At 39.5% G+C, this 25,674-nt stretch overlaps 1 protein-coding gene across 1 annotated transcript in view; it reads right to left on the reverse strand.

Moving 5' to 3' along the window:
* The window catches only part of ZFHX4 (zinc finger homeobox 4), a 181,854-nt gene that overhangs the window by 5,480 nt on the left and 150,700 nt on the right, over positions 1-25,674 (reverse strand). Inside the window, 6 exon segments of the mRNA XM_067712024.1 lie at positions 5,627-8,978; positions 8,980-11,015; positions 11,547-11,664; positions 12,419-12,619; positions 12,840-12,973; positions 19,186-19,302. Of these exon segments, the coding sequence (XP_067568125.1) occupies positions 5,627-8,978; positions 8,980-11,015; positions 11,547-11,664; positions 12,419-12,619; positions 12,840-12,973; positions 19,186-19,302 (5,958 nt within the window).

The following is a 25,674-nucleotide window of genomic DNA, read 5'->3' on the forward strand; positions in this document are numbered from 1 at the left end:
ACAAATGAAAAACAAGTGACACAAAAACACATTTCTTTAGCTAGAAAAAGAACTTTCTTAATTGGTCTTTATCCAGCTGAGAAACCTGTCTTAGGCTTAGCACTCAAGATACTCTCAAGTGCTCAACATCACTCTCAACTTGACCCCAATCATTATCATATTACCGTCAATTAGCCTAGCTTATTACTGGCTGCTCTTCTTTTTAACCTTTCCACACCCAAGTCTTCTCTGATCTGCTTTGAAATAATTTCTGTAGTTGTATTAGTAATAATCTCTAAGGAATATCCATCATGTTCGAGAATAGTCTCCCAATATCCTCAATAGTAAGTAGGGACAGATGCTAAAAATTCCATGTTTTTAAGAAAATTGAGTCCTAGAGCTGTGAAGTGACTTGATAGACAGAAATATACAACTCGATGGTAGATATGGAGGTGGGGCAACTAAAATTTTATAGCTGCCACTCAAATTCATCTTCCTGTCTAACTGAATCAATTTCAAATGTTAAACAGTTGGAATATTAAAAATGAAAAAAACAATCCTTGAAAATAATAACATTGTATTTCCAGGAGAAACTGATAACAAGTATCTACATTTTACAGAAGAATGGATGACACATTCAAAATAAATTTAAAAGAAAATGGCTTAAGATTGGCAGGGGTATGGTAGGAATGAATCGGTAAATTCCTGGATCTTTAATCCAATTTAGAATGATAGGGCTTCCCTGGTGGCGCAGTGGTTGAGAGTCTGCCTGCCGATGCAGGGGACGCGGGTTCGTGCCCCGGTCCGGGAGGATCCCACATGCCGCGGAGCGGCTGGGCCCGTGAGCCATGGCCGCTGAGCCTGCGCGTCCGGAGCCTGTGCTCCGCAATGGGAGAGGCCACAGCGGTGAGCGGCCCGCGTACCGCAAAAAAATAAAAAATAAATAAAAAATTATAATGATAGACTTCTCGGATTCCATGGGACTTAGACACAGCCCAAAACTGTGAAGCAATGGAGTTGCTTTTGGGGGCCCAAACCAACAACTCCCTTGCCTTTATTCCTACACTATGATGCCTGGTATCTTGATCTGCTTTCTACTTGCCTCTCTATAAAATTTTATTTGCAAGAAAAAAACCAGAGATATAAATACACTTATTTTTGAAAAGGATCAATATATACTAGATTCGATAACTTGAGGTTTCTTCTGCTATGATATTCTGATTTCATGATATTCTATGCTACTTTCCACTTAACAGAGGATAATGTATTAAGTCAGAAGAATTAATACCTAATTACAGAATTTCAGGCATGAGTGATTCCGGCAGAAGAAGTTTTACTAAGGACAGAAGGTCCTTCCTTGCATTGTCAGGATGACATTATGTTGGTAGCCAGCTTCTTCTGCCGACTCATAAAGCCTACCTTATTTCTGGGTCTAGTACATCTAGACTTCGTACTCAATAATTGCACCCCTTTCCACCTAAGCTCTTTCCCCCCTAAATCTAAAGAAATTGCTGGCTCACCTATCTCTCTGACATGAGAATTTAAGGCAAGAGAAATTTTAAGGAACTAAGACAAAAAAATAGCAGTGGTAGTTAGAAAGCAAGTAGATCAGTAGCTGTTGACTCAGGCTTTCCCATCAGATGAGGTCTACAAATTCCTATCTAGAGGTCATATAATGAAGTAATGAAAATTTTTAGAAGACTGCTATAGGAATCCTAACTACTGTAGTTAAAGACTACCAGAGGTTTTTAAGAATGCAACATCTTGAGGAATAAGCTGACTTAAATAATCAGCTGTTAAGTAAAAGTTTCAGGAAAAAAGATACAGATTAAGGATAATGAATAATGTACATTGGCTCTACTAATAAAAGACATAAACGTGTAGAAGTTTGCAGTCAAAAGTTCAGTAGTCAACTGATATATGAAAACCACATATAGAAGAGAAAAACTGAACAGTAATCAGGATGCAAAATAAGTGGTGGTAACTACAAAGTTACATTCTTTCCTGTTCCCTAACTCCTGCTCCAATTCTCTGAAATTTCACAGAGAGATGAAAGTTTTTACCATCATTTTATTTGGTTTTGTTTTCCTGAAACAGCTGCCTATTCCCCAAAGTAATGCTTTTCAGAAGAAAATGCCTGTCTCACCATGAACGCAGAGGTAGTGTCTTTTCCCCAAGTTGCTTTGATCTAGGTGTCCCAGAGGAAAAATTTAGTATTGAGGTGGAAAATAAAACTAATTAATTACATGGGCCAAAGACAATTGTGCTAAAATTATTAAAGACCTACTCTTATCTAGATTTACCCCAAAAGTGCTAGTAAATTACACTGAAGTATGAGAAAAATGCAAAAGCCATGTTCTAAAGTTCCATTTAAGGGAATTGGGTTAGGCAGTATTTCCAAAGACTAATGGAACATATAAAAATCAGACACTGCTTAAAACAATAAAGTAAATACATTAAAAATAGAAAATCAAATTATTTTCCTAACCAAAAGAAGCTAACATCCTAAAGGATAAAATGTAAATTTAAAGGTTTCTTTTTCCAGGTGTACAGGCATGTGATTTTCTATTGTCACTTTCCCTTTTTGCATATGATCATGATAGAAAAAGACAACTGTGGAAAAATTTTTTAGTATAAAATAATTTATTTTATCAAACATGAATGATAGTAAGTAGTGATACTGAACACAGGGCTGAGTCATTGTTCAGAAAGCAGGCACACATGATGGATATTACTCTTCAAAGGGTTTTCTTTGTGATCTTGAAAGACTAAATAATTTGAAGATTTCTTGGAAGTATGGTAAGGAGGTTTTATGAGAATTAAAGCTGCTAAAACAGAACAGGAATTCCACCAAAAAAAGGAGTAAAATGGGTATTTAAATCAGGAAATTTAGAGGTTGATAAATGCTAAAACTGAACATGTACACTGCAATTAAGTCAATTTTGGGGTGTAGCCTTCGGAATCACACTTATTACTTACTTTACAGCATATCTCATTCAATGGAGTCCCTTTTTAGTGATTTTCTTAGGAACAAAACCTTGAAATCTACCGTCAGAGGGATGGGGGTGTCTTTAAAATGAAGCCTTTTCCATAACTAAATCCCATTAAAATGGGACCAAGGTGAACACATCATATGGTCAAAGTTTATTCATATAGATAACAAACTGTTACAAGAGCCCAGGGCATGGGAGAGATACAGACATATTTTACTTATGAAGCAATTTTCTTCTTTTATTTCACCTAGCTGGTCTGTCTATTTCTTCCATAGAGCAATGGAGATATTTGTTTGATGAAAAATAATACAGTAGAAAGATGCTGATAGAAAGATGGAGAGCCACAGCTCTACTCCATGAGATGATTAAAATATTCAGCTTTACCCACCACAGATCAATTAACCTAAAAGAGATGTGAGCTGGAAGTGTGGGAATTCAGGCTCTCAGATGGGATCCTGCTGATAACTCTGCTGTGCTAATGTTTAAACTCCTTCACAAACAAAGAACTAATTCAAGAGAAATTGCAAATTCCAGTAGGTATGTTCCTGGACCTTTTCTCTTTATAACACTCTCCGGTCTGTTTTGGTCCATGGTTTAATGAAGCAGCAGATACGTGGTGCCCTCAGTACCTGATGCATTTAAAAATAGTGCTCTCTGAGGAGGGCCTGCCTCTAACATCTTCCCACAATTCTGAGAGTTATAAAAAGGGCCTATATTTCAGGGGGAGGATGTAAATTATATTTATGGTGTGTAGAATGAGGAGAATGTTTAGGAAATATTTCATAAATATCTTCTCTCTCCTCCCTCCTGGCTTTCTCTTGTACAGGCCCTCAGGGTACCAGTTTCAGAGTGACAAACCAGAAGGGTAGTCAGGGAAGGACCTGTTGTCCAAGCAAAGGCCTTCTGATCCAGTGGAGAGAAAAACAAGATGTTCTGACCACCACTTAGTGGGGTGACTACATAGGATCCTCAATCAAAGCTGACTTATACATTAAAGGCACAGATACTTCAAGTGTTCTTAGCCAATTGTAAATATCAAACTTTATTCTATTTTACATAATTATAAAATTTATATATAAGTGCTCATGGAATTTTTCCACATTAGACATTATGTGGAAAAGCTCTATTTTATGTAACTGATCACAGGAGTCTTTCTACATAAGACATTTTTCTAGATGTCAATTAATAATTACAGTGATATACAAAGTGAGACTAGAAGACTAATACCTTCATAGGCGGGCAGGGGAAGGTAGCTGGTGTGATAGTTAAACGAAAGGACCTCGCAGAAATTTTCTTGGTAAAACTTTTTATATGTGCAGATTCATTCTGCTTCTCTCTAATGCCAACAAGTCATTCTGGACAGGGAACCAATCAGACGAGCTATCAGTAGCCAAAGGGTCATTTGATATCATTGTTTTCATGTCTCCCAAAATAAAAGTTAAAATGGGAATATCTTCCAGAGTCACATTAAAATGTAAATCGCCATAAGTGAAGATTGAAATTGAAAAGTTTGAAATTTATGTAAAAGTCCAATTTGGAAAATGAAAAGAAAGCTTTCCTTTTGTGTTTTTGGAAACTTTCTAGATAAATGTAATTAGTTCATTCTAGATGTCTCTTTGGAATGTCATAATTTCCTTGTAAAAAATTTTAAAAAATGTACTGTTAATTTGGAAAATAAAACTTACTTTAAAGAAGAAACTAGAAGCATTTTTTTTTTCCATTTTGGATAATATACAACTTGTGTTATATGTGTAGCTACATGGATGTCTAGCACACTATCTTCAAGTTTTTTCAGCCTAAGATAATTGGATACCTGTACTTACTCACAGAACCTAAACTATACAAATTGCATTTCTCTTGATAAACACAGAATTGGATTCTTCATCGGGGATTGCCTCAAACAGTTTTACCATTTTGGTCTGTCTTTATTATAAATCTAGGCTAGGGGTGGTGGTGGAAAGGCATGGAGTAATATAAATGTATTTTTAAGGTTCTAAATTTACATAAATAACAAGTAACAAAATGAATACTACTAAAAGCAAAATCATATAGCAATACTAAGTTACAAATGATCACAAAAGTCATATTTTTAGTAGTTAAACTTTACAAATATATGCTTTATTACCTCCTAGGTGTAATGCGGGGGAATTCCTGTGGCTAGAGGGCCCTTAGCTTTTGAACTTCCTGGCATTTAAGGGGGATAAGAAACCCCAAAAGTACAAAGCCAAAAGAAAAAAAATCAGTGTCTCTTGGAAATTACATAAATTAGGAAACCAATGGATATATTACTTAATGCTTCACTTTCTTAATATGTATACCAAATTTTGTGCCACGTGCCTGTGCTGAAATGCCATTTGAAATCAGTTTTGAAATGAGTATATTAAAGGAATGTTTCTAAAATATAAAGATATAATGATATAAATAATATATTTCTGAGACTCTGATCTACCTTGTCTTTGTTTTTCTGCATATGTGCAGGTTGGCTTATTTCTATAAGTTATTAACTATAGCCACTAAAATATATATTTCAAATAACATAATGGTTTCACTTACTGAAATTAAAAGAGATCCAACATACCCTGTTCTTGGTTGTATGTCATTGGCTGCCTAATATTAATTAATTAATTAGACAGACTCTCCTTGAAATGACTTACTGTTTGAATTTTGTGGAAATCCAGGCAAGGAGGATGGACCGTTCATTCCAGGGAGAAGGACTGGGGGGAGGCCGGGGAGTCCTGGATAGGCTGCTGGCAGACTGATGCCATGAAGGGAGCTGCTGTCCATCATGCCTGGCTGCTGTACCGCTAAGCCCAGCACATCTGAAGCTTTCTTTATACGGTCAAGTTCCTGCTGTGCCATCAGCTGTCGAACGGTCGTCGGAGCCAAGTAATCTTTCTCCCGATCAAGCTGACTCCCAACGGTCTCCCTCACTTTTGAAATGTGCTGTTTGGAGAAAATATGATCTCTGATGGACAAGCGGGCCGAGTACTTCACCCCACAGAGGGTACACTCTGGTTTGGTGCCTTCCGTGCCACTCTGATTGATCATGAAAGGCTTCCCTATGTTAATTTTAAATTTCTTTTCCTTTGCCCTTGCATTCTGGAACCACACCTGGACCACGCGTTTGGGCAGACCAATCTCATTCCCTAGCATTTCACATTCTTGCATGGTTGGAGTTCGGTAGTCACTAAAGCAAGCCTTGAGAACCTTGAGTTGAAGATTGCTCATCTGGGTTCTGAAACGCTTGTGACCTGGTCGATCGTTACTTTTGGATTTGAAAGGATTGCTGGATCCAAATGGATTTGGTGAACTCGGGTCAGCTATGCTGGACGTTTCACTGCGGTCAGCATTGTCATCGGGGTCATCCGTGATATAAAAGCTTTGGTCATGGTCACCGTCTTTATCGTTGAAAGATATTGAGGGACTCGTGAGAGAAAAGAGAAATTTTTCATCGCAGACCTCCGTGGTGGGTGTGGTTGCTGTTTTTGGCAAAGTGTCGAGAGTTTTCGGCTCTTTAGGAGATAGAGCTGGCTTCACATCTCCAGAACTTCCCGTGGTGCTTTCCATTTCCGCGTTTCCCTCATCTCCGGTGGTGGCGTCACTGATCGCCGTATTAATTGACGAAGTCTCATCAAAGTCAGTTTTATTTTGATCATACCCAGCCTCAGCAGGAGGGGCGTTTAAATTCTCTGCATCCTCAGGACATTCTGCTTTGAAAGAAGAAGGGCTTAAAAGATTCTTCGGCGACAGCTCTGCTGTTTTGCTAACAGGTGTTGACACTGTAGAAGCCAATTCATTCTCACTTGAGAGATCAATTTTAGTTAATGGCAGAGATGGATAATCAAAATAAATGTATTTCTGGGGGCTTTCTCCCCCATCTTCTGTTGATATTAAAGGGCTTGGTGGCAAGCTGTAACCTGCCTGCTTTCCTTCATTCCAGTGCCGGGAGCGAATGTGGCTTTCTAAGGCTGACTTCGCCTTAAACAGGGCTCGGCAAAAGGGACACCGTTTATGAGACTGGGCTGGACCCACTGCCCGGAACTGGCCCTTCCTTTCTCGCGCTCGTGTGTTCTGGAACCAGACTTGCACGACTCTTTTCTTGAGCCCCACTTCGCGTGCAATATGATCAAGCATTTTCCGGGTAGGATTGGAATCCAATAAGTATTTTTCATAGAGAATTTCCAGTTGTTCAGGGGTGATGGTGGTTCTCAAGCGTTTATCACGGTGTTGGTCTTCACCGCTATTGCCGCCTTCCTTTTCACTGCAGTTATTGTCTTCTTTATCATCCAGTTTCCTTTTAAGGGAAGCAGCAGCTGTGGCCTGGGCTGTGGGGTGGGAGGAAGTGGTCTGAGGGGGCATCTGTGTGAGAGAACCACTCAGCAGCTGTCCAGTCATCAGTGGATTGTTGGGGTCGAATATCATGTAGGGCATGTCCATGGGCCGTTCCAAGAACGGGGAGTGCAGGAATTGGTTCTGAGCAGCCAGGAAGTGCATGTGCTGATGTTCCTGCCAGAGTTCCAGAGTCGGGAAGGCAACTGTGCACTGATCACATTGGTACTGTAGTAACTGTGGAGGTAGACTGTTCTGGAGAGAAGTCATGGAAATCTGCAGCGGACTGGAAGGGACCGGGGTTTGAGAGGCCGAGGGAGGTCTTCCCATAAGCTGGGGTTGTTTTGGTGTCTGCGGCGGAGCGGCCGAGGCTGGCGGCGGGTCTGAGGAAGTGGATGCTGAGAGCAGCGCTGGTTTGGCGCCTTGAGAAGGGGGCAAGGGGTCACTCTGCTTTGGCTTTTCTGCGGGATATTCGGGTTTTGGAGACGTCTTCTCCGGTTCCGGTTTGGGTGACGGGATCAGCGGGGTGCTAGTCCCAGAGCCAGAACTTGCCGCCGGGGCAGGAGCGTTTTTGGGTGCCTCCGTTTGGCCAGACGCTGTGCAATGCTTATACACCACCTGATCCGTGGCGTCCATGGAGTCTTCGGTTTGGCTTTCATCTTGGGCATCATCATCTTCGTCCTTGTAACACTGCTTTTTCTGATGCGTAATCAAGTCAAAGATCCTGGGGAAAACCACATTGCACTTTTTACACTGGTACTGCATGTTGCTCGTTCGAATATACCGCTCATTAGTAAGTTCTCTTTTCTCATTGTCTTTAGCTTCTGCTTGATTCTCGTAACTCTTCCGTGCCTTCTGACGAGCATTCTGGAACCATACAACAATAACCCGGGTAGGCAGATTGAGAACGGTAGAAAGTTGTTCTATTTCGTCATCTTTTGGGTAAGCGTTTGTGTCAAAAAAGTCTTGAAGAACCCTAAGCTGGTAGTCCGTAAACCTGGTTCTCGACGACCTTTTACTGAAGGATGCATCAGATTTGTAGTGTTCTAAAGAGGAGGGCTGGGGGTCGATTCTGATATCTTCCAAAACTGTTATGGGAGGGTTACTGAAGTTGTAGGGCGAATCCTTATTCCTCTGCCGCTCCTTAAAAAGCGTATTTCGAAACCAGTGCTTGATAACCTTTTGAGAGAGGCCAGACTTCTCCGCCATTTCTTGGATCTGTTCTTCACTCGGAGAATTATTGATGTCAAAATAAGCCCTCAGGATTTTCAGTTGGTCGTCTGTAATTCTTGTCCGTGGGCGTTTGAACTGAGAATGCCTCAGGAAATTGGGATCTAATCCGAGCTGCTGCTGGCAGAGCTGAGTGAGATCGGCCGAGAGAGTGTCCATCTGGGGCAGCTGCAGGGCGAGCTGGGGAGGAAGCGCAGGATGCTGCACGGGCTGCATCATGATGGAAGGAAAGAGTGGAAGGTCCAGGGACACGGGCAGCTGGACCTGCGGGGGAGCAGATGGGGGAGGGGGAGGTGGGGGCGGTGGGGGAGGTGGGGGCGGTGGGGGCGGCGGGGGAGTGGGCGGTGGGGCTTGGAGCGGAGCGGAGACCCCGCCTGGCAGTTTCACAGGCCCCAGGGAAGGAGCCTGCGGAGGGGCTGGAGGCAGCGGTGGAGGCGGAGGGGGGGGGCGGGGGTGTTTCTGGGGAAGATGGCGAAATGGGATAAAGCTTATCGTAGGCCTCCCTGTACTGACGAGCAAATTTTTCTAGCGCTCCATATGGAAAAAACTGGCCGTGTACGTGTTCTTGGTGGCTTTTTAGAATAAGGACGTTGGAGAACAACTTCCCACACGTTCCACATTCCAGCTTCTCGGTACTCTCCCCTTCCCCACTCTTGCCCTTCTTCTGTACCTTCTGCCTGTTCTCATTATACTGAATGACCAGCTCAAAACCGAAGTTTTCCAGTAACGCTTTGGCTGCATTTCCTCGGGCCCCTGAAGCGATTCGGGGCGGCGGGATGGACGGTTCCAAGGATTTTTGCTTCTTTCCATCTTTGCCTTCTTTGAGCCCTTCGCCTTCACTAATGAGCTCTTGCTTTGGCTTGTCTTGCTTTTCAGCAACCTCTTCCGCCTCCTTGTAAGAGGGTATGTCCTTCATGATGGGGCAGTCGGCACTGGCCGCGGCGGTTTGCTCTTGTTTTAATAATTTGCCGGCCTGCTGCTGCTGCTGCGGCGGCGGTGGCGGCGGCTTTTGAGACTGAAGCTGGGGCTGTATGGCTTGGTACTGCTGTGCTTGTTGCTGAAGTATCTGGAGTTGAGTTTGGCCAACGTGATGTTGGGTTTGAATCTGCTGCTTCAAGTCTTCAAGCAAGGACCCGGCCATTCCAGTCATGCCATGCATCCCGAAGGCAGCAGAGCCCGGCAGGCCCAAATCTGGCCCCAAGCTGAACTCCGTCCCGGGGATGTAGAATGGAAAGAGAAACTGAGGCTGCTGAAACTGCAGCAGCGCTTCCGGAGTCATAGGAAAATGAGGCAGAAAGGCGGGGTTGAGAAACTGAGGCTGAAAGAACGCAGCTTGCTGTTGCAACTCGTGCTGCAGCTGCAGCTGAAGCTGTGCTGGTGACTGCGGCGGGTGATGCGTAGGTTGAGCAGAGATTAATTCCGGAGTTTGCTTTTTATTTAATTCTTTGGCATCTAAGTGGGCATCTTTGCTGCTTACTGCTGCTAAACTCATGGAATCTAGCATCCCTTGGCTGGGACTATTAACGTTGGCTCCGACGCCGTGCCCACCGGCCACGTGACTGCTGGGCTCCAGCTTTGCAGCCCTTGCCTTTGTCTGGTGGAGCACGGATCTCATGTGGATTTCCAAGGTCGAACTTTGGCTGTATGCAACGTTGCAGATGCTGCACTTGTAGGGCTTGTTATCTGTGCTGCTGTTGGTTTCTTGAGGAACAGGGCTGGAAGCTTCTTGCAAAACCTTTTTCAACTTATGTAGGTGAGACACTGAATTATAATGGACCAAGAGAATGTTCTTTTGGGTGAACGACTCTTTACACACTGTACATTTATATGGGCGAGATGGATCGAGGAATTTTTCCATCGTGAAATTTGGCCCTTTTCTAAAAGGTAAGGTCCGCTTTGGTTCAGAGCCCATGTCATCCGGAATAGAGCTACTGTCACTTCCTGCTGGACTTGCCTTCCCCTCATGGTCTGCCTCGTACTCCCTCTCCATTTCCTGCTCTAGGGCCTGGTCATCCTGGGCCATAGTTTCACTCTCTGCCCACAGTTCACCATTCACGGGCAAGGAGGCATACAGCTGTTGAAGTTCAGCTTCACTCAGTTCGGGGTGGCCTGCTTCCAAGTGTTTTTTTAAAGCCTGGAATGTACGGAAACTACGCTGGCACAGGTTACACATCGTAGCGGCCCGAATCGCATGATACTGGGAATGTATCTGAAGCTTCTGCATAGTCTTAAAAGCCAAGCTACAATGGTTACAGCGATACTTGTAAACATGGCGGTCCGAAACAGAGAGTGGTTGCCGTTTTTGGGGTTCGCTTAATTGATCCTGCAGTGTGTCGGAGATTTTCATATCCTTACTGCTGTTTTTATTCCATTCCGGCACTTCTGTGGGTTCTTTAGTTGGTTTCTGCCCCTCACTCTTTATTTCCACACCAGCCTTTGAATCGCCAAGACCTGCCATGCTTTTGTCATCCATTGGACTTTCACCTGTGTCAATAAAGCATAAACATCGCTTATAGGAAGGAAGTCTACAGTTCAAACACCAATGAATATTGTTAAGTAGGAGCTTCTAAAGGTTTCTGCTTAATTGAGTTGCTGAAGAAATATTTATTTGAGCAACTACTATATGGCAAGCACTGTACTGGGCCCTGGGGTATAAAGGTGAATCAGAAATCACCCCTGACCTCAAGGAATTTCAGCATAGGGAAGAAGATAAGTCAAAGGTAATTATAGTATGCTACCAGCGGCGTGACAGCAAGGGCCATAACCGGCATGTTCAGTCATTAGAACACACAAAATATTCCTGGTCATTGATACTTAGGTCCCCCAAGGGAAGTTTACAGATAACTAGATATTAAATATGCCTTAGAAACTAGGGCTTTTGGAAATGCCATACTTTTTTTCCCCTGTGATTTAAAAAAAAAAAAAAATTCTTTGATAGTAATAATGCTGGACCAACATCACAGATGCAAGGCCCTGAGTGTGTCTTGTGCAGATCTTGGTCCGATGCTGGCATACCTGAATATTTCCCGGCCCCCTCGGCTGGGATGGCTGCAGGTGTGTCCCGCTCTGACTTCTCAGAGGTGGCTGCTGGCAGTAGCAAGCTGTTGGGCATCATCACATCAGGGACAGGCACCTGTGAAAACCAAAGGTGTTCATGGCAAAGGTACCCCAGAAATCACAGACTCCGTCACATCTGTCCTTGGTTAGTAGCATATCCCAGTTACATCTTTCCAACCAAAGCAGGGACATTCTGTGACTCTTACAGGCCAATGCTCTCCCTTCAAATTTCGGATCAATGCCATTGTGATGCAGTGTTCTTCTTTTCTTTTTTTAAAAAATATGGTTTATAACTAATAAGGATCTACTGTATAGCACAGGGAACTCTACTCAATACTCTGTAATGGCCTATATAGGAAAAGAATCTAAAAAAGAGTGGATATGTATATCCATAAGTGTATATGTATAACTGATTCACTTTGCTGTACACCTGAAACTAACACAACATTGTAAATCAACTATACTCCAACAAAAATTGAAAACATTTAAGAAATATGGTTTGAAAGTTTTTGTAACCAAGAAATGATAGCCAAGAAAATATGAAACTCAAGGTACCCACATGAATCATTTGATTAACATTACAGGCATGAGAAGAAGTCAGCAAAATCTGTGTTATTGAATAAGCTATGCCTTGCATCATATTTGGGGTTTATTCCAAAGCACAAGAGACAACAAAGGGGCCTTTACTTGTGATTCCTACCACACAATCAGTAAGAGCTTGATGCTCTTACACAGAAGAAATAAATTTCTATCAAACAATAATTACAGATTTTGTGTTGATACCTTTACAGAGATTATGTCACATATGCATCAACATTTGGTATCCTTACTGTCATAAGCAGCTTCTCCACACAATCCGGAGACACACTATGCAAATGCGTCAGATGCAGCTGGAGGTGCATTTTGTTGCTGAGGACGTCCTGGCAGAGGGGACAGCAGATGACCGGCTGCACTGAGTGCTGTGACAGAACGTGCATCTGGATACGACTTTGGTCCCTACTATTGTAGTTACAATAAGGACACTGATAGAACTGGAAAATATTGAATAAACATGGTCACTATTAGTTAATGGATTTTGATGACTTCAGAGCATTAGAAGTCACACCATGAGTTAATTACCTTGCCAATCAGTGTCTACATACATTTCAACAGCATGGAATGGTTTGGAGGCTCTAAAATTATCAAGGGCAATAATAATAATAATAATAAAAACATATTTACACAGTACAGGGAAAAAGAAAACACATTTACCTGCTCGTGACAGAATTTATTGTCCTCTGTAGGTTTTGATCTTTTTGTTGCCACATCCTCTTCTTTTGCCAGCAGGAGTGGCTGGGTTCCCCCTGCCACACTGACTTTTAGCTCCTTTTCTGGTGTGATTATTCCTGATTCCCAAAAAAGAATAGGACACTTCAATTTTAAAAGACTAAACAATGTCGATATCAGAAAAATTATGTTTTCCAAATCTCTCTGGCTCTAAATCCACTGAATTACCAAAGAACAAGAAAAGCACTTTTATATGATGCTAATCTCAAAAGACAAAAATCACACTTCTTTTAGTCCCCTAACCAAGTGGACTTTATATATTTTAAAATGTGCTCCTGTCTCATATTTTGATAACCGTAGGTGACCTTGAAAGATTCATCAATAACACGTGCTCTCTGGTGTCTCAGTACGGCTTTATCACATTAAAGCAAATCTACTCCCATTCGCAAATGCTAAGTTAGAAAATAATTATTTTTGCTAATGTTTAATTACCTATCTCTTCTCTAAAATTCTGGGACACTGAAAACATTTCAAAATTCTCAGAAGAGCTGACTAGTTGTAATTCACAAATGAAAACCGTGTTTTTACGTGGTGAATGTAGGATTTTAAAATTATACATTACATATCCACTGCTGTTTTTTGTGATTTATTCTTTGCTTTAGATGTTTCAGCAGTTGGCTGTGCACATAACATTGTAGTCCAAATCAAGAAGACAATTGTTTTATGAGGTTAATCTGAATATTCGGTGTTAAAAGATGGTTTAAAATTTTGCCTAGATGAGCAACATTATGTATAGAAGCCTCACACACATCAAAGGAGAGAGTGTGATTCTAATTTTCCAATCTAACAGAAAATTCTTTCCAGCATCAATTTTCCCGATAATCTCCTCTGCGAGGCTGGATATTACAGTGACATTGGGTAGGCATGTCACATACATCTCACGACAAACACAAAACCTCATTTACCAGCCATTCCAATCTCATCATAGCGCGGCATCATCTGACCTTTTTTCTGCTGTTTATTATGAGTATTTCTAATTTTAACTTTCAATTTTCACCATCTTCCAGTCAATTTGCAACTAAATTATTTCCAGGGTGAGGACACTATCACTGGACAACTGGGTGCAAATACATCTTGAAATGCAATGAAGCTAAACCATTGATTGCTATCAGACCCCGCGTAAATATAGAGTCTAGGCGTAATCTGATTGTATGCTGTGCATGAAGATTTATCTTGATTTTTTTTCAATCCACATACGGTTCATATAAATGAACAAATTATACCTTATTGCAAAATAACCCAGTTTTAATTTAAAAATAAGGTCAAGGATGTTATGGAAACAAAGTAAAAATGAACCAAAAAATACATTCTTTTCCTCTCCTGGATGGAGATGCATGTTTTGTACCATATAAATAATTTTAGGAATCCCAAACTCTGAAAGAAATTTAAAAGTAAATCTGACTCTGAGGAGACCAAAATTAAACTAGAATTTAAATGACATAATGACAATAATTTATTCCCTTGGGGTTTGCGGTAGGTACAGAATTAGTGTTACATTTCCAAAGCAATTGCACTGCTACTGATTTCTAGATTTACAAACACTAGATTTTATTTGAATTGGTACATTTGTCCTATATATACAGATACCTTAGAGAAATTTAAATTCTTTCTAGATATTTGAAAAAACAATTTATCGAATTTGGATGAACTTAAATCTGAGATAGACTAAAGAATTTTATTACATTTATTAAACAAGATCCAAGTATTTGATATCCAAAGATATGTCAAAAACAAGAATGTTTATTTCATAATTAATTCTGGTATCAAAAAGATGTCTTTCATCTAAAGCAAAATTCTCAAAGCAGAATATATTTTGTGTTATCATTTTTAAAGTGTTAAAAATAAACACTTAAGAAAACAATATGATATATAAAGTTTGCAAATAAAATTTACTGATTCAGGTGTCAGATCAAGTTGTAGAAAATGATTGTCATTTAAGTCAGCAAATGTCTATCAGCTGCTTTTTTCCTGTGAGACTGGAAGATTTTTCTTCAAAAGTTTCCCAATAGTGAGTAAGAATATGCTTCCTTAAGAAAATAATACTATGTCATATTCCCCTATCATTCTTTTGTGTACATGAGAGAATCAGACATGACCAAATAATAAATTGGTCCAGTTCCCTATGGTGTCAAAGACTGTCACACACAAGGTAAATGAGAATTTCCACAACTCTTGTTGCTTGCAGGCCTTAGGAACATCAAAAACAGAATAAACCTTCCAGAAACTTCTGAATCTATTCAATGTATAAGTGTGGCCTTATTTTTATAAGCATATATCTTCTAATAGTAGTACTATAAAGGTCAAAAGAACATTGATTTCAAGGTTTGAAACATTTTACTAAGACTTTACACTGGTATACATATTTGATATAATTAATCCATATTATTTTTATGTACATTAATATCATCAAGAATATAATTGCTTTTGAATTTAGGGACATTCACACTGCATCAAGAGTTAAATTTTAGGGTCACTATTTCATAGCCATCGAAATAACTGTTGGATATAGTATTCCACCCAATATATGGGTCAGCTTCGAGATTTTTTTGTTAATTAACTTAGTTAATTAAACCATGATCTTAATGTAAGCTAGGAACTTCCTAAAGATCATCTTATTTTAAACTGAGAAGAAGTTATAAATAAAGTCGAGACCCCCTAACTCAAGCTAGGCACCCCAGAAATGTGTGTCACTGATAAGAAGCAGCAGCAACAGCAGAGAATGCTAAGATGCAATAACATATGACAAAAACAGACTCTTGAAGATAAAACAGGTCACCAGGATTACTTGCAAAAATGAGGGACATTATATTTTATGCATGCATGCCTCTTCTACTCAAAGGGGTACCATCTCAGGTATTATGGCCTCCCTGGTAAATTATAGGAAATCAACTCTGGGGTCTTTCTCTGAATTGTTTTATCTTAGAAATATCTTATATTAAGTAAAGGCCAATTAATTTTAGGAAAGTTTTAAGTTGTCTGATTATTCATAGTTTATGTTTACAACTTTACTTGAAATAAACAGTTTGTTACCTTAGACAAAATTTTGAAATGAGATCATAATTCATTTTGTGTTATTAAGGCCATCACACTATCCTCAAAAAAAATGTAATTTTAATGCATTTTTAACTAAAACATGAAGCCTAATTACAAATAAGGACTGCCAAATAAATGAGCCAATGATTATCTGTCAGTTATGGGATTATTTAACTTGCATGAGATTACTAATATAAAAATGACATAATTCATTTCAATTCAGATGCTGCCTACTTAATAAATTTTCAATCCCTAAAATACAGAAGGTTGTAAAATGGTTTATATTCATAACAAGTGAGGGAAAAAAAAAAAAAACAAAAAAAAACAAGTGAGGAAAATCCAATAACACATGTGTACTCAAAGCAAATCTTGAAAAAAATAACAAAATGCTGAGTTATTATTTATGAATCAATGTATCTGGTAAAGTTTGAATACTATAAAACTTGGATATAACAGAAGATGGTATTCAACTCCAAATAAGCCTAAATTATAATTACCAGTACAGTATTTTTTCTAATGAGACTAGAATGAAAGGATAATTTTAATTGCAATAATGAAGGTTAATTTCCATCTTTCCTCATGTTTACTCCCTTATTAAAAAGTGGTCCCCTTAGCCGTGGCAGAGACATATTACATTTTCAATGCAAATATATTAATCTGGATAAACTCTATATTAATTCTTGTAGTGCACAGAGCTATAATTTGGATTATAATTAATCTAAAGTGGCACTAGATTTAAATGACAATATAAATGAGGCATTAGGAGGCTTTTCTATTATGAATGAATATTCAACAAATATAACTTGCATATTGCCAAGTCTCATTTTGAAAGCTCTAGTCCTAGAGATTAATGTCAGCAACACAGTACAACAGCTTATACAAACATCATCTTCCTAACATGTGTTAATTCCTTCCTGTCTAAAAAATTCTGTGTTAAAGTGGGGTCACACTGTTTTCCCATCTAACACATTAAGATAGTGATTAACTTATAAATTTGCCAGTCCTTTTGACATTTATAACTGACATCAGGAAGAAAACCAATATATACATAAGTGCTCATTCAGTCATTAGAAATACTTACAAGGAAAAAAATCCACGTAATAATTTTTTCACCTAATCAGATTCAATGTAGAAAGCAGAAAACTTTGTTAAAAGTTCATGTTAGTTGTCAATAATAACTGTCTTGGTGTCTGAGAGGTTTCAAGGCTAAATATTAGCATCTCAGTAATTGCTCTGAGTTGGTACGAAAGCCCATTTTTATCCCTACAGATGTAGTTGGGGAGGCGTTTCTGCAGGGATAAAAATGTGTTTTAGAAAACTATCATTATCCAATGGTCTGTATCCTCTCACATGCCGAGTCCTGTCTAGATGGTACAATTAGATGCCCAAGAAAAGACAATAACTCATCAGGCCGTTAAGGAGTGATTGAGCCCATTATTTATGTAGAGCAGTAAACCGGGCTGGTGGAGATAGAGCCCTTGCATCTGTGGTATGTTCCAAGTAAGACTCTTGCCTCATTGGTGAGACTGGAGCCATTTTCAAGAGATTCCCACAATGCATCCTTTACAAGGTATTAGTTACTTAAAGCCAAGCACAATGTCACATTCCTATGTATTACGTGAACACTCAACGAACACCAATGTCCTGTGTGTTTTACACATTCTTCTGAAGAATGGGGTTGGGTGGGTGTATGGTCTGCAATCTCTTTTGGCACCACTGTGAGAAAATCACCACTGAAGGTAGCAGAATCCTGCCCTCCCTGAAGCAGTCCATCAGCTAGCCTTGATGAGGTCCATCCTAGACCTAAACTGACTTCCTTGCTATTGCCAGTTCTTTTCAAATGAAGCTTAGATGGCACTACCCTTGACCTTAACTGATCACAAGGTACTTCAAATTCCTTGTCAGTGACCTCAGGAACTGTATTAATATACAGCTAGGGCATCTTTTTTTTTTTTTTTTTACATCGCTTTAGGCTCAAAACCAACCTTAGATCTTCTTTGTTTAAATCAAATTAGAATCATATGTTAGCCACTATATCCTAGACCCAAATTTAAATGGCACTCTTCTCACTGGACTCCAGAGACAAACTCAGCATTGAACGGTGTGGGGTGGGTATCAGGGAGGCCCTTCAAATAATTTTTGAAGGGAATGGAAAACTTAGATATGCAAAGACTGAATCACAAATATGGGATAATTCAGGTTTAAATAAACTTGCAAGTGAAAATGATATTTTCTGCCCAACCCAATGTCTTCACAGAGAAAACAAGCTTCTTTAGATGCGGCTGTCATTGGAATTCAAGGAAAAGATAGATGACTACCTGAAACTAATAGGCTTGAACCCGTTTCAGCACTTCTTCTGCTTCAATGAGTCCAACATAATAAAACTAGGTATAGCGTGCAGCAAAAGTAGCCAATGTAATATTCATTGGGACCATAGATTTCCATCTCATACATACAAAGCATGGATGAAGTCATATATTTGCCAAATCAAACACAGAAAAAGCCTTAGGTATCCACACCAGATGCTGGCCTAGGGCTTGTTTGTGCACAAGTAAATGTCATGACACGAAGGTTTGTTTTCAAAGACAGTAGCTTTCATTACTGGGATTTGTCTATTCTAGAAGATCAAAATTACCCAGCACCTAATCCCTTCTCAATGATATTTCCTCTTCTTAGGCTGAATCATCTGTAAACTTTTTCACTGGATTTTGTTTGAAATGCCTCAAATAGATGCCCTTAAAAAGGGCAAATTCCTGAGTGTAAGTTGTAAAAAAGCAAGGAAAAATAACATTTATTTTTAAGGTTATGTGGTTTGGGGAGGGGGGGAACACATGTGATTGAATGAAAAAGTTCAAGTGATATCTAATCCTGTGCTTATGAAAAATTAATATGCCATCAGAGGAATCACAAGTATAGCTAAGATTAATGAAAGGCGCTTAAAAAATTACAAGCACACAAACTGATTTGATTAAAAAATAATCTCGCTGGTCGTCCTGCAATATTCTTCAACTTATCCACATCTATTCTGTCAGATGGTTATGATTAAAAATAGGTCAATGGGAGGCTACTGATAGAAATCACATGCAAAATGCACATGCAATGAATAGTAGTGGGAATGTTCAGACAGTTTAAAATGAATAAAAGCTTTTAATAAGCTTTGGGGGGAGGCAGTGAAGGAAGAGCAGATTGCAGGGAATGGAGGTGGGGGAAGGAAAGGTGAAAGATTCTAGCATCTTACCAGAGTCTTTATTAGAGTTTTTGCTTTCATTATTGTCTCTTTCACTTGTGTCTTTCTCATCATCCTCAGCCCCGGCTGTAGGTTTAATAGCTCCTTCTGTCTCCTCACTTTGTTCTTCTGTTAAGAAAGACAGACCAGTCAGTTGGATGGAAAACCCTAGAAAAACACACATGAAAATAAACTATGTGACCATTTAAGAACTTTGTTATTTGTGAATCATTTGCAGACATTCATTCTCAAAAAAGAGCATGAATTTATTAAAAGTCACTATTAGAACCTGCTGGCTATACCAATGCAGGTTTTGTTTTGTTATTTTTTAATCTCAAGCAACTTCTTTTATATCCACTGAGAAAATGTGCCTGTACTAAATTAAAAAGAAATCTTTTCAAAGAAGTACAGTTTAAGATAGAAAAGATTGAAACATGGATGTAAGGCAATTTTGTAATTTCAATAGTAGAACCTTCTAAGCTACATGAACCCACTGCTGCATGGACTTGAATAAATGGCAGAATGAACCAAATTCTCTGAAAAATTTCTTAGTTCAATAATGTGATAATGATGGGTTAAATGTAAGACAGGTGTTACTCCTGCCTTTCAGCCCTTAGACCCCAGAGGAATTCTTTGGAATTTGTCAGAGTAAGATCTCAAAACTTCAGTTACACTGGGATTTTATTTTATTTTTTCTATAGGGGGAGCTATACAGGGCATAGGACAGAAGAAGGTATACTTCTATGACAACCACATCACCCCACACCTCATTCACGGGTTTCACACCAGCTAGATTACATGGAAATCCTCATAGTAACTCAACCCTATTTAATTATTCTGTAAATCTTAGCTATGCCGCTGCTGGTGGATTAATCTGTTTATGCAGTTAGCCTCTATGCTGGGTCTGTGTAGCACTAATCCGTGAAAGGCCCACTGTTCTCTTTCATCCTGCGATCATTTGTCTCTCACTGTGCTGATGTCGCATTTTAATGAATTTTTAGCAATCTGAGTAATGCCAGATAACCAGACTCACAACTCCCCACAGCATGGCATGCTGTTCTCATTGCAGCACAAAAAATAAAAATCATATTTCCCTGTTCAGGTAGGAATTACATAAATTAGGAGAAGAAGGTAAAATGGGATTAGAAGCACCAGGCTACTCAATTTCATAAAATCTTTAATGACCATATAAATTAACCCTGGAAAGGCAAAAGGTCATCGACACCATTTGCATACACTCTTCTATTTGCTTTTGATAAGCAGAGCTTTTATGCAGAGAACATGATACAATTAACCCTTCAAGAACCGTACAAAACGCAGCTCCGGACATTTTAAGTGTCAAGCATTAACTGAAAATTACACACTGCATAAAATTTTCATTGCAAATGCTATAGTGATTGAAAGGGGAAATCATGGCCCTCTCCACACCCCATGTTTTTTTAATAACGTTCTGACAGCAGAATGAAATATCCACTGTCATATGTAGCAGCTGAGCACCAAAAAAAAAAAGAAAAAATCGCTATTTAGTGCCTCACTTGCCAGCCATGCTCTACAACTATGAGAGCAGAAAACAACAGAGGGGGGCCAGTTCTGGGCTCAATGGGGGAAACTCCAAAAAAAACTAAGGGGAAAAACAAGGACGCTTAATACATTTGAAACCAGAGTTTGTTTCGACTGTTAAGTCCTCAAAGGCACCATACAAATCTCTTGATTCCATATTTGCACTTTGCCACTGCACAAAAGCAGAGGGGAGGTCCTTGGGGAGGAGTGGGTCATCGGAGGGTTTGGGGGCAGCTTCCCTTTCAATACATGTGGAAATTGTACTTGAAGAAGGAAGAATCAACCCTCCTCCTGGCTGTAGCCTGCTTTCACCTGTCGGTGATAATCACTGATCAAACCCAGGCTCCCTCCTCCCAGCAGGGGCCCAGGCTGGGTGGGGACAGCGGCCTGGCTCAGTTTGGGAGGCTGGGAGGCTGAGAGCATGACTAGATTAGGCTGTGTCCCCGCCAAGTCCACACACGTGACGTGACATCCAGAGTCAGGCCCGCGACCTACGGACGGCCCGTGGCAGAAGGGATGCGAGAGTTCTTGGAGTAGATTTACTGGACCTCTCCCCCAGGGCTGGAAAATGAAGCATCAGAGTGCTACTGAATGTCCTTATCTGGAGGGGACAGAAAATTGTAAGGGCTATCGCCAACTCATGTTCATAAAACATTATGCGTCAGGAGAAGAAAACGAAGATTATGAAGGTACGAAAAGAAAAACTACAGTATCATCTGCGTCTCATCAGACAGTTTTTGCAGGATCCTCTTCTTCATGTTTCTGGTATGTGTCTTAAGTGTGAGAGAAATTCCCAGACAAGTTCTTCTATACATCACTGTGGTGTCTGACCTCAGCCTGACCCTGGCAACAGTTTGAGAAATCTGAATGTGAACAAAGACTCTGTGTCAGCAGCAGGGAGAGATTGTGGGATAGACTCTCCCCATCAACTTAATCGCAAACAGCAGTTCTGAGGCCATAACTTTGCACGGCTCCTCCAAGCCACAGCTCATAACCTCCAGAGGTGGATTTGCTGGCACTGCCTCTGCTTCTGTGACTGCCCACACTTTTCTTGTTCTTCCTTTGAAGTAGGCAGTCAATTAGCTCTAATGCTCCAGCAATTCAGACCTGTTTTGTGGTTTTGAAGGCGAAAGCTGTTTATTACAGGTAGGCTCTTTGGAGCCATAGAACTTGGCGAATTTTTAATCACGTAAAAAAGAATCAAAGGGTAACTTATGTACACCATAAAGTTTCCTACAAGTCAGAAGTAAAAAGTCACTTTCATTCTTAAAGAGGGTTTTTGAAATAAATTTGACATTCATTTTATAAATAGGCTTCAGAGTCAAGAGTATTCACATGGAGAAACCACTTTTTCTAGAAAACCTTGTAGGTTGGATTTGGGGTCAAGGGCAAGAGTTGGCTACATTCTATTGAATAATTTTCAAGTACCACATTTCATCAACTGTAAAATGCCATAAAATGTAAGATGCTTATGAAAAAAGGAAGACAATTTTATGAAAGAAGGAAAACAGCATATGACATTAAATGTATTAAAGGGATGTCTTAGAACTGAGGGAAATTACATAAAATTCCAAAATAAGGATACTAAATTACATAAAATTCCCAAATAAAGATGCTAAAGCAGTTTTCATTTTCATCAATAAATTTCTTCAACATGTTACATGTTAATAATAATAATTATTAACATGTTAATAATAATGAAAGTATTATAGCATTTCATAATATTGTTGTATTCACACTGTATATATTTCAATTATCCTTTTGCTTCATGGAAAATAAAAACTATACTATTCACATGTTAAACTTTATGATATGAATGTAGTTATGCTTAAATGCACATTAGGGTATAGAACTTCCCAATTTTCAGATAAATGATAAAACATTTTTATTTTAAAACGTTTCAAAATAATAGGAAGAAGACAAAATAATACTATAGTCATATATACTATAAAAGTACAGTACAGTTAACTTCCCCTAGCATTTTTATCATACTAAAATGATGATCTTATAAGTTACACATAAACTATGTTTAAAAGAAAAGTTTTTGAATGAGTAGCTTATTTTCCTTTGAATAATAAAAAATGATTGGAAAATCACTATCAATTTATTCTACAAAATTATATAATTTCGAAGCAAATCGGCTTCAGTGACATGCCTCTGATCTGAACACCAGTTTTGCTTGGTTCCCATTGCTTTATTATACTTGGGTTTGGAAACCCTCTGACTCTTCTAAGGAAAACACCACATGCTTTTTAAGCCCGTGTAAAGAGGAAGCAGAGGTTAGTGACTCAAACATCTGTAGTTTTTTTTTATGGAGCATCTATTCTAGATACTTGGCTTACAAGAATTCCTTCCTGGGTCCCTTCATTGTCTCCCTGTCCAGTCCCCACTCCCTCCAAATTTATCCTTTATATGATCTACTTAAATTTGACTTCTCTACTTAAAATCTTTCAGTGACTGCCATCACATAAAGAAAAAGCTCAATCTTCTGTACAGGGCAAGAATAGCCGGTCCTTGTCTACCAATCTGGTCTCATCTTTCTTCACTTCCTACCTAGCATTTAACTCTCAAGTACAGTGTTCTCAAATTTTACGGTGCCAGAACCACCTGGAAGACTTGTTAAACCACAGATTGCTGGGCTCTATCCCTAGAACTTCTGACTTGGTAGGTTTAGAGTAAGGCCTGAGAATTTACATCTCTAAGTTCCCAGGTGATGCTAAAGCTTTTGGTCCAAGGACCACATTTTGTGCACCACTGTTTAGACACACGCAATAGTCATTAATGCTCTCTTCCTTCCTATAAGACACACCACTCTGTTTCTTTCTCTTATCTAGAACAACTTTTCTCCACTGTATAATTCCCATCTTTCCTTTAAGCCTAGCTTGGGAAATATCAGTTTCATCATACGTAAAGCTGGAGTTAATAATACCCACCTCATGGATTTGTTATAATGTATAAAAATCAGTCAGCACAGAGCAAAACACAAAATAAGTATTAAAAAAAATGCTAACTGTATCATTATTAATTGCTTATTTCTCAAAAAAATCTTCCCTGAATATTGAACTAGGAGTAATGTTTCTGGATAAATTTCTTTTTCTTTTTCTTGTGCACTGGTGTCAAACAACTTACCGTAGTATGTGGAAATTATCTGCGTATTACCTACTTTCTCTAATAGGTACACATTTATTGAAAACAGTGATTGTCTTATTTGTCACTGTGCCAGAAGCACCAGGATTAGTGCCTGGAATTATAGAAGGCAGGCAATACTTGTTAGTTGGAACACTGAGTTCCATTTGGGAAGCAAAATGGGGAAGAAAAGGAGAAGTCCAGACTCTATCCCATTCCTCTATTCCCCTTCAATAAAACCTAAAAGGAGTATTTGTTTGATTTGGTTTGGTTTTGGTCTGGTTTGTTTTTTGCTTCACATCTTCTCTCTCTACTAAATCACATTCATTATTCAACCCTTTCCAGCCTGGCTTCACATCCATTCCTCTTCTCAAAGCCACCAATGACTTCCATGCTGTGAAATCCAACGGCCACTTTTCTGTTTGCATCTTACTTAACTTTGCTCAATAGATGTTACTACTCCTTTCTCCTTGAAAAACATCCCTTTCTTGAATTTCTTGGCATGAGACTATTGTGATTTTCGTCGTACCCCTCTGAAAGTTCCCCCTTATTCCCCTTTGCTGGGGCCTCCTCCATTAAAAATCTAAATATTGGAGTGTCTCCAGCATTTGTCCTAAGCCCTATTCTCTTATCTACAAAGAATGTCTGATTTGAGGAAAAATAATGATTTCCCTAGGTGATTTCATCCAGATCCATTGCTTTAAATTTTATATCTCCATTTGGATGTCTGGAAGGCATATCAAACTTAATATGCCCAAATCAGAGCTCCTAATCCCCCTTCAACATACTTCACTTTGTTTCTCCCCAGTCTCCACCACCTCAGTTAATGGTACCACCATTCACAAAAAGCAAGAGTCATCACTGACTTCTTTCTTTCCTTCTCTTATGTACACAATCCATTGGCAAGTCCCATTAATTCCAATTCCAAAGTATTTGGCATACAGTAAATCCATCTATTTCTTTACATTTCCATTGCCAGTACCCTTAGTCACTTACCTGTATCTTGCAATGGTCTCAAAACTGGGGAAGACTTGCTCTTGCTTTCCCACAATTTATTCTGCATACCTTAATATAATAAAATCGAGCTATTCTCCTGTTTGAGGCCTGCCATGGCTTCCTACTTTGCTTAAAATAACATACATAACAACCCCTTACTGTGGTTGAAATAATCAGGCCTTGCCTACCTTTATGACGTCATCTTACATTGTTCTCCTCCCCACTCACTCATCTCTCTCCAGGTCAGCCTTCTTTCTCTTCACGGACTATCACCAACTTCTTCCCCTCCTCTGTCTGTAAAGCCTTTCCCCTAATTGGGTCCTTCTCATTATTTTGGACTCAGCTCACCTGGCATTTCCTCAGAGAACTTCTCTGACCACTGCTTCTAAGGTAGTACATCACCTGTCACACAGGTGGGGTCCTCAGACTTTAGTGGGAATCACTGTCACCTGGAGGACGTGTTAAACCACAGACTGCTGGGCCCCATCCTCAGTGTTTCTAATTCAGTAAGTCTGGGATGGGGCCTAAGAATCTGCATTCTTCCGAGTTCCCAGATTGGGCTGATGCTGCTTTTAAGGGGCCCACACTTTGGGAACCTCTGCTCTACACATTACCTCTTTTAATTCTTTTTTCACATTTGTTGCAATCTGAAAATAACATTTATTTGTATAGTAATATTGTCTAAAAATGAGAGAACTCATTTGCCTTACTCATAACCTATGCCCAACAGTTCCTGGCAATTTTGAGTTAAACTGGTGATTCCTAGTTTTCCTGCTTGGGGTAACTAGGTCTATGGTATGATGTCATCAATTAAAAGAG

This window comes from Pseudorca crassidens, chromosome 17 (genome assembly GCF_039906515.1).
Source record: "Pseudorca crassidens isolate mPseCra1 chromosome 17, mPseCra1.hap1, whole genome shotgun sequence".
Classification (NCBI taxonomy): Eukaryota; Metazoa; Chordata; class Mammalia; order Artiodactyla; family Delphinidae; genus Pseudorca; species Pseudorca crassidens.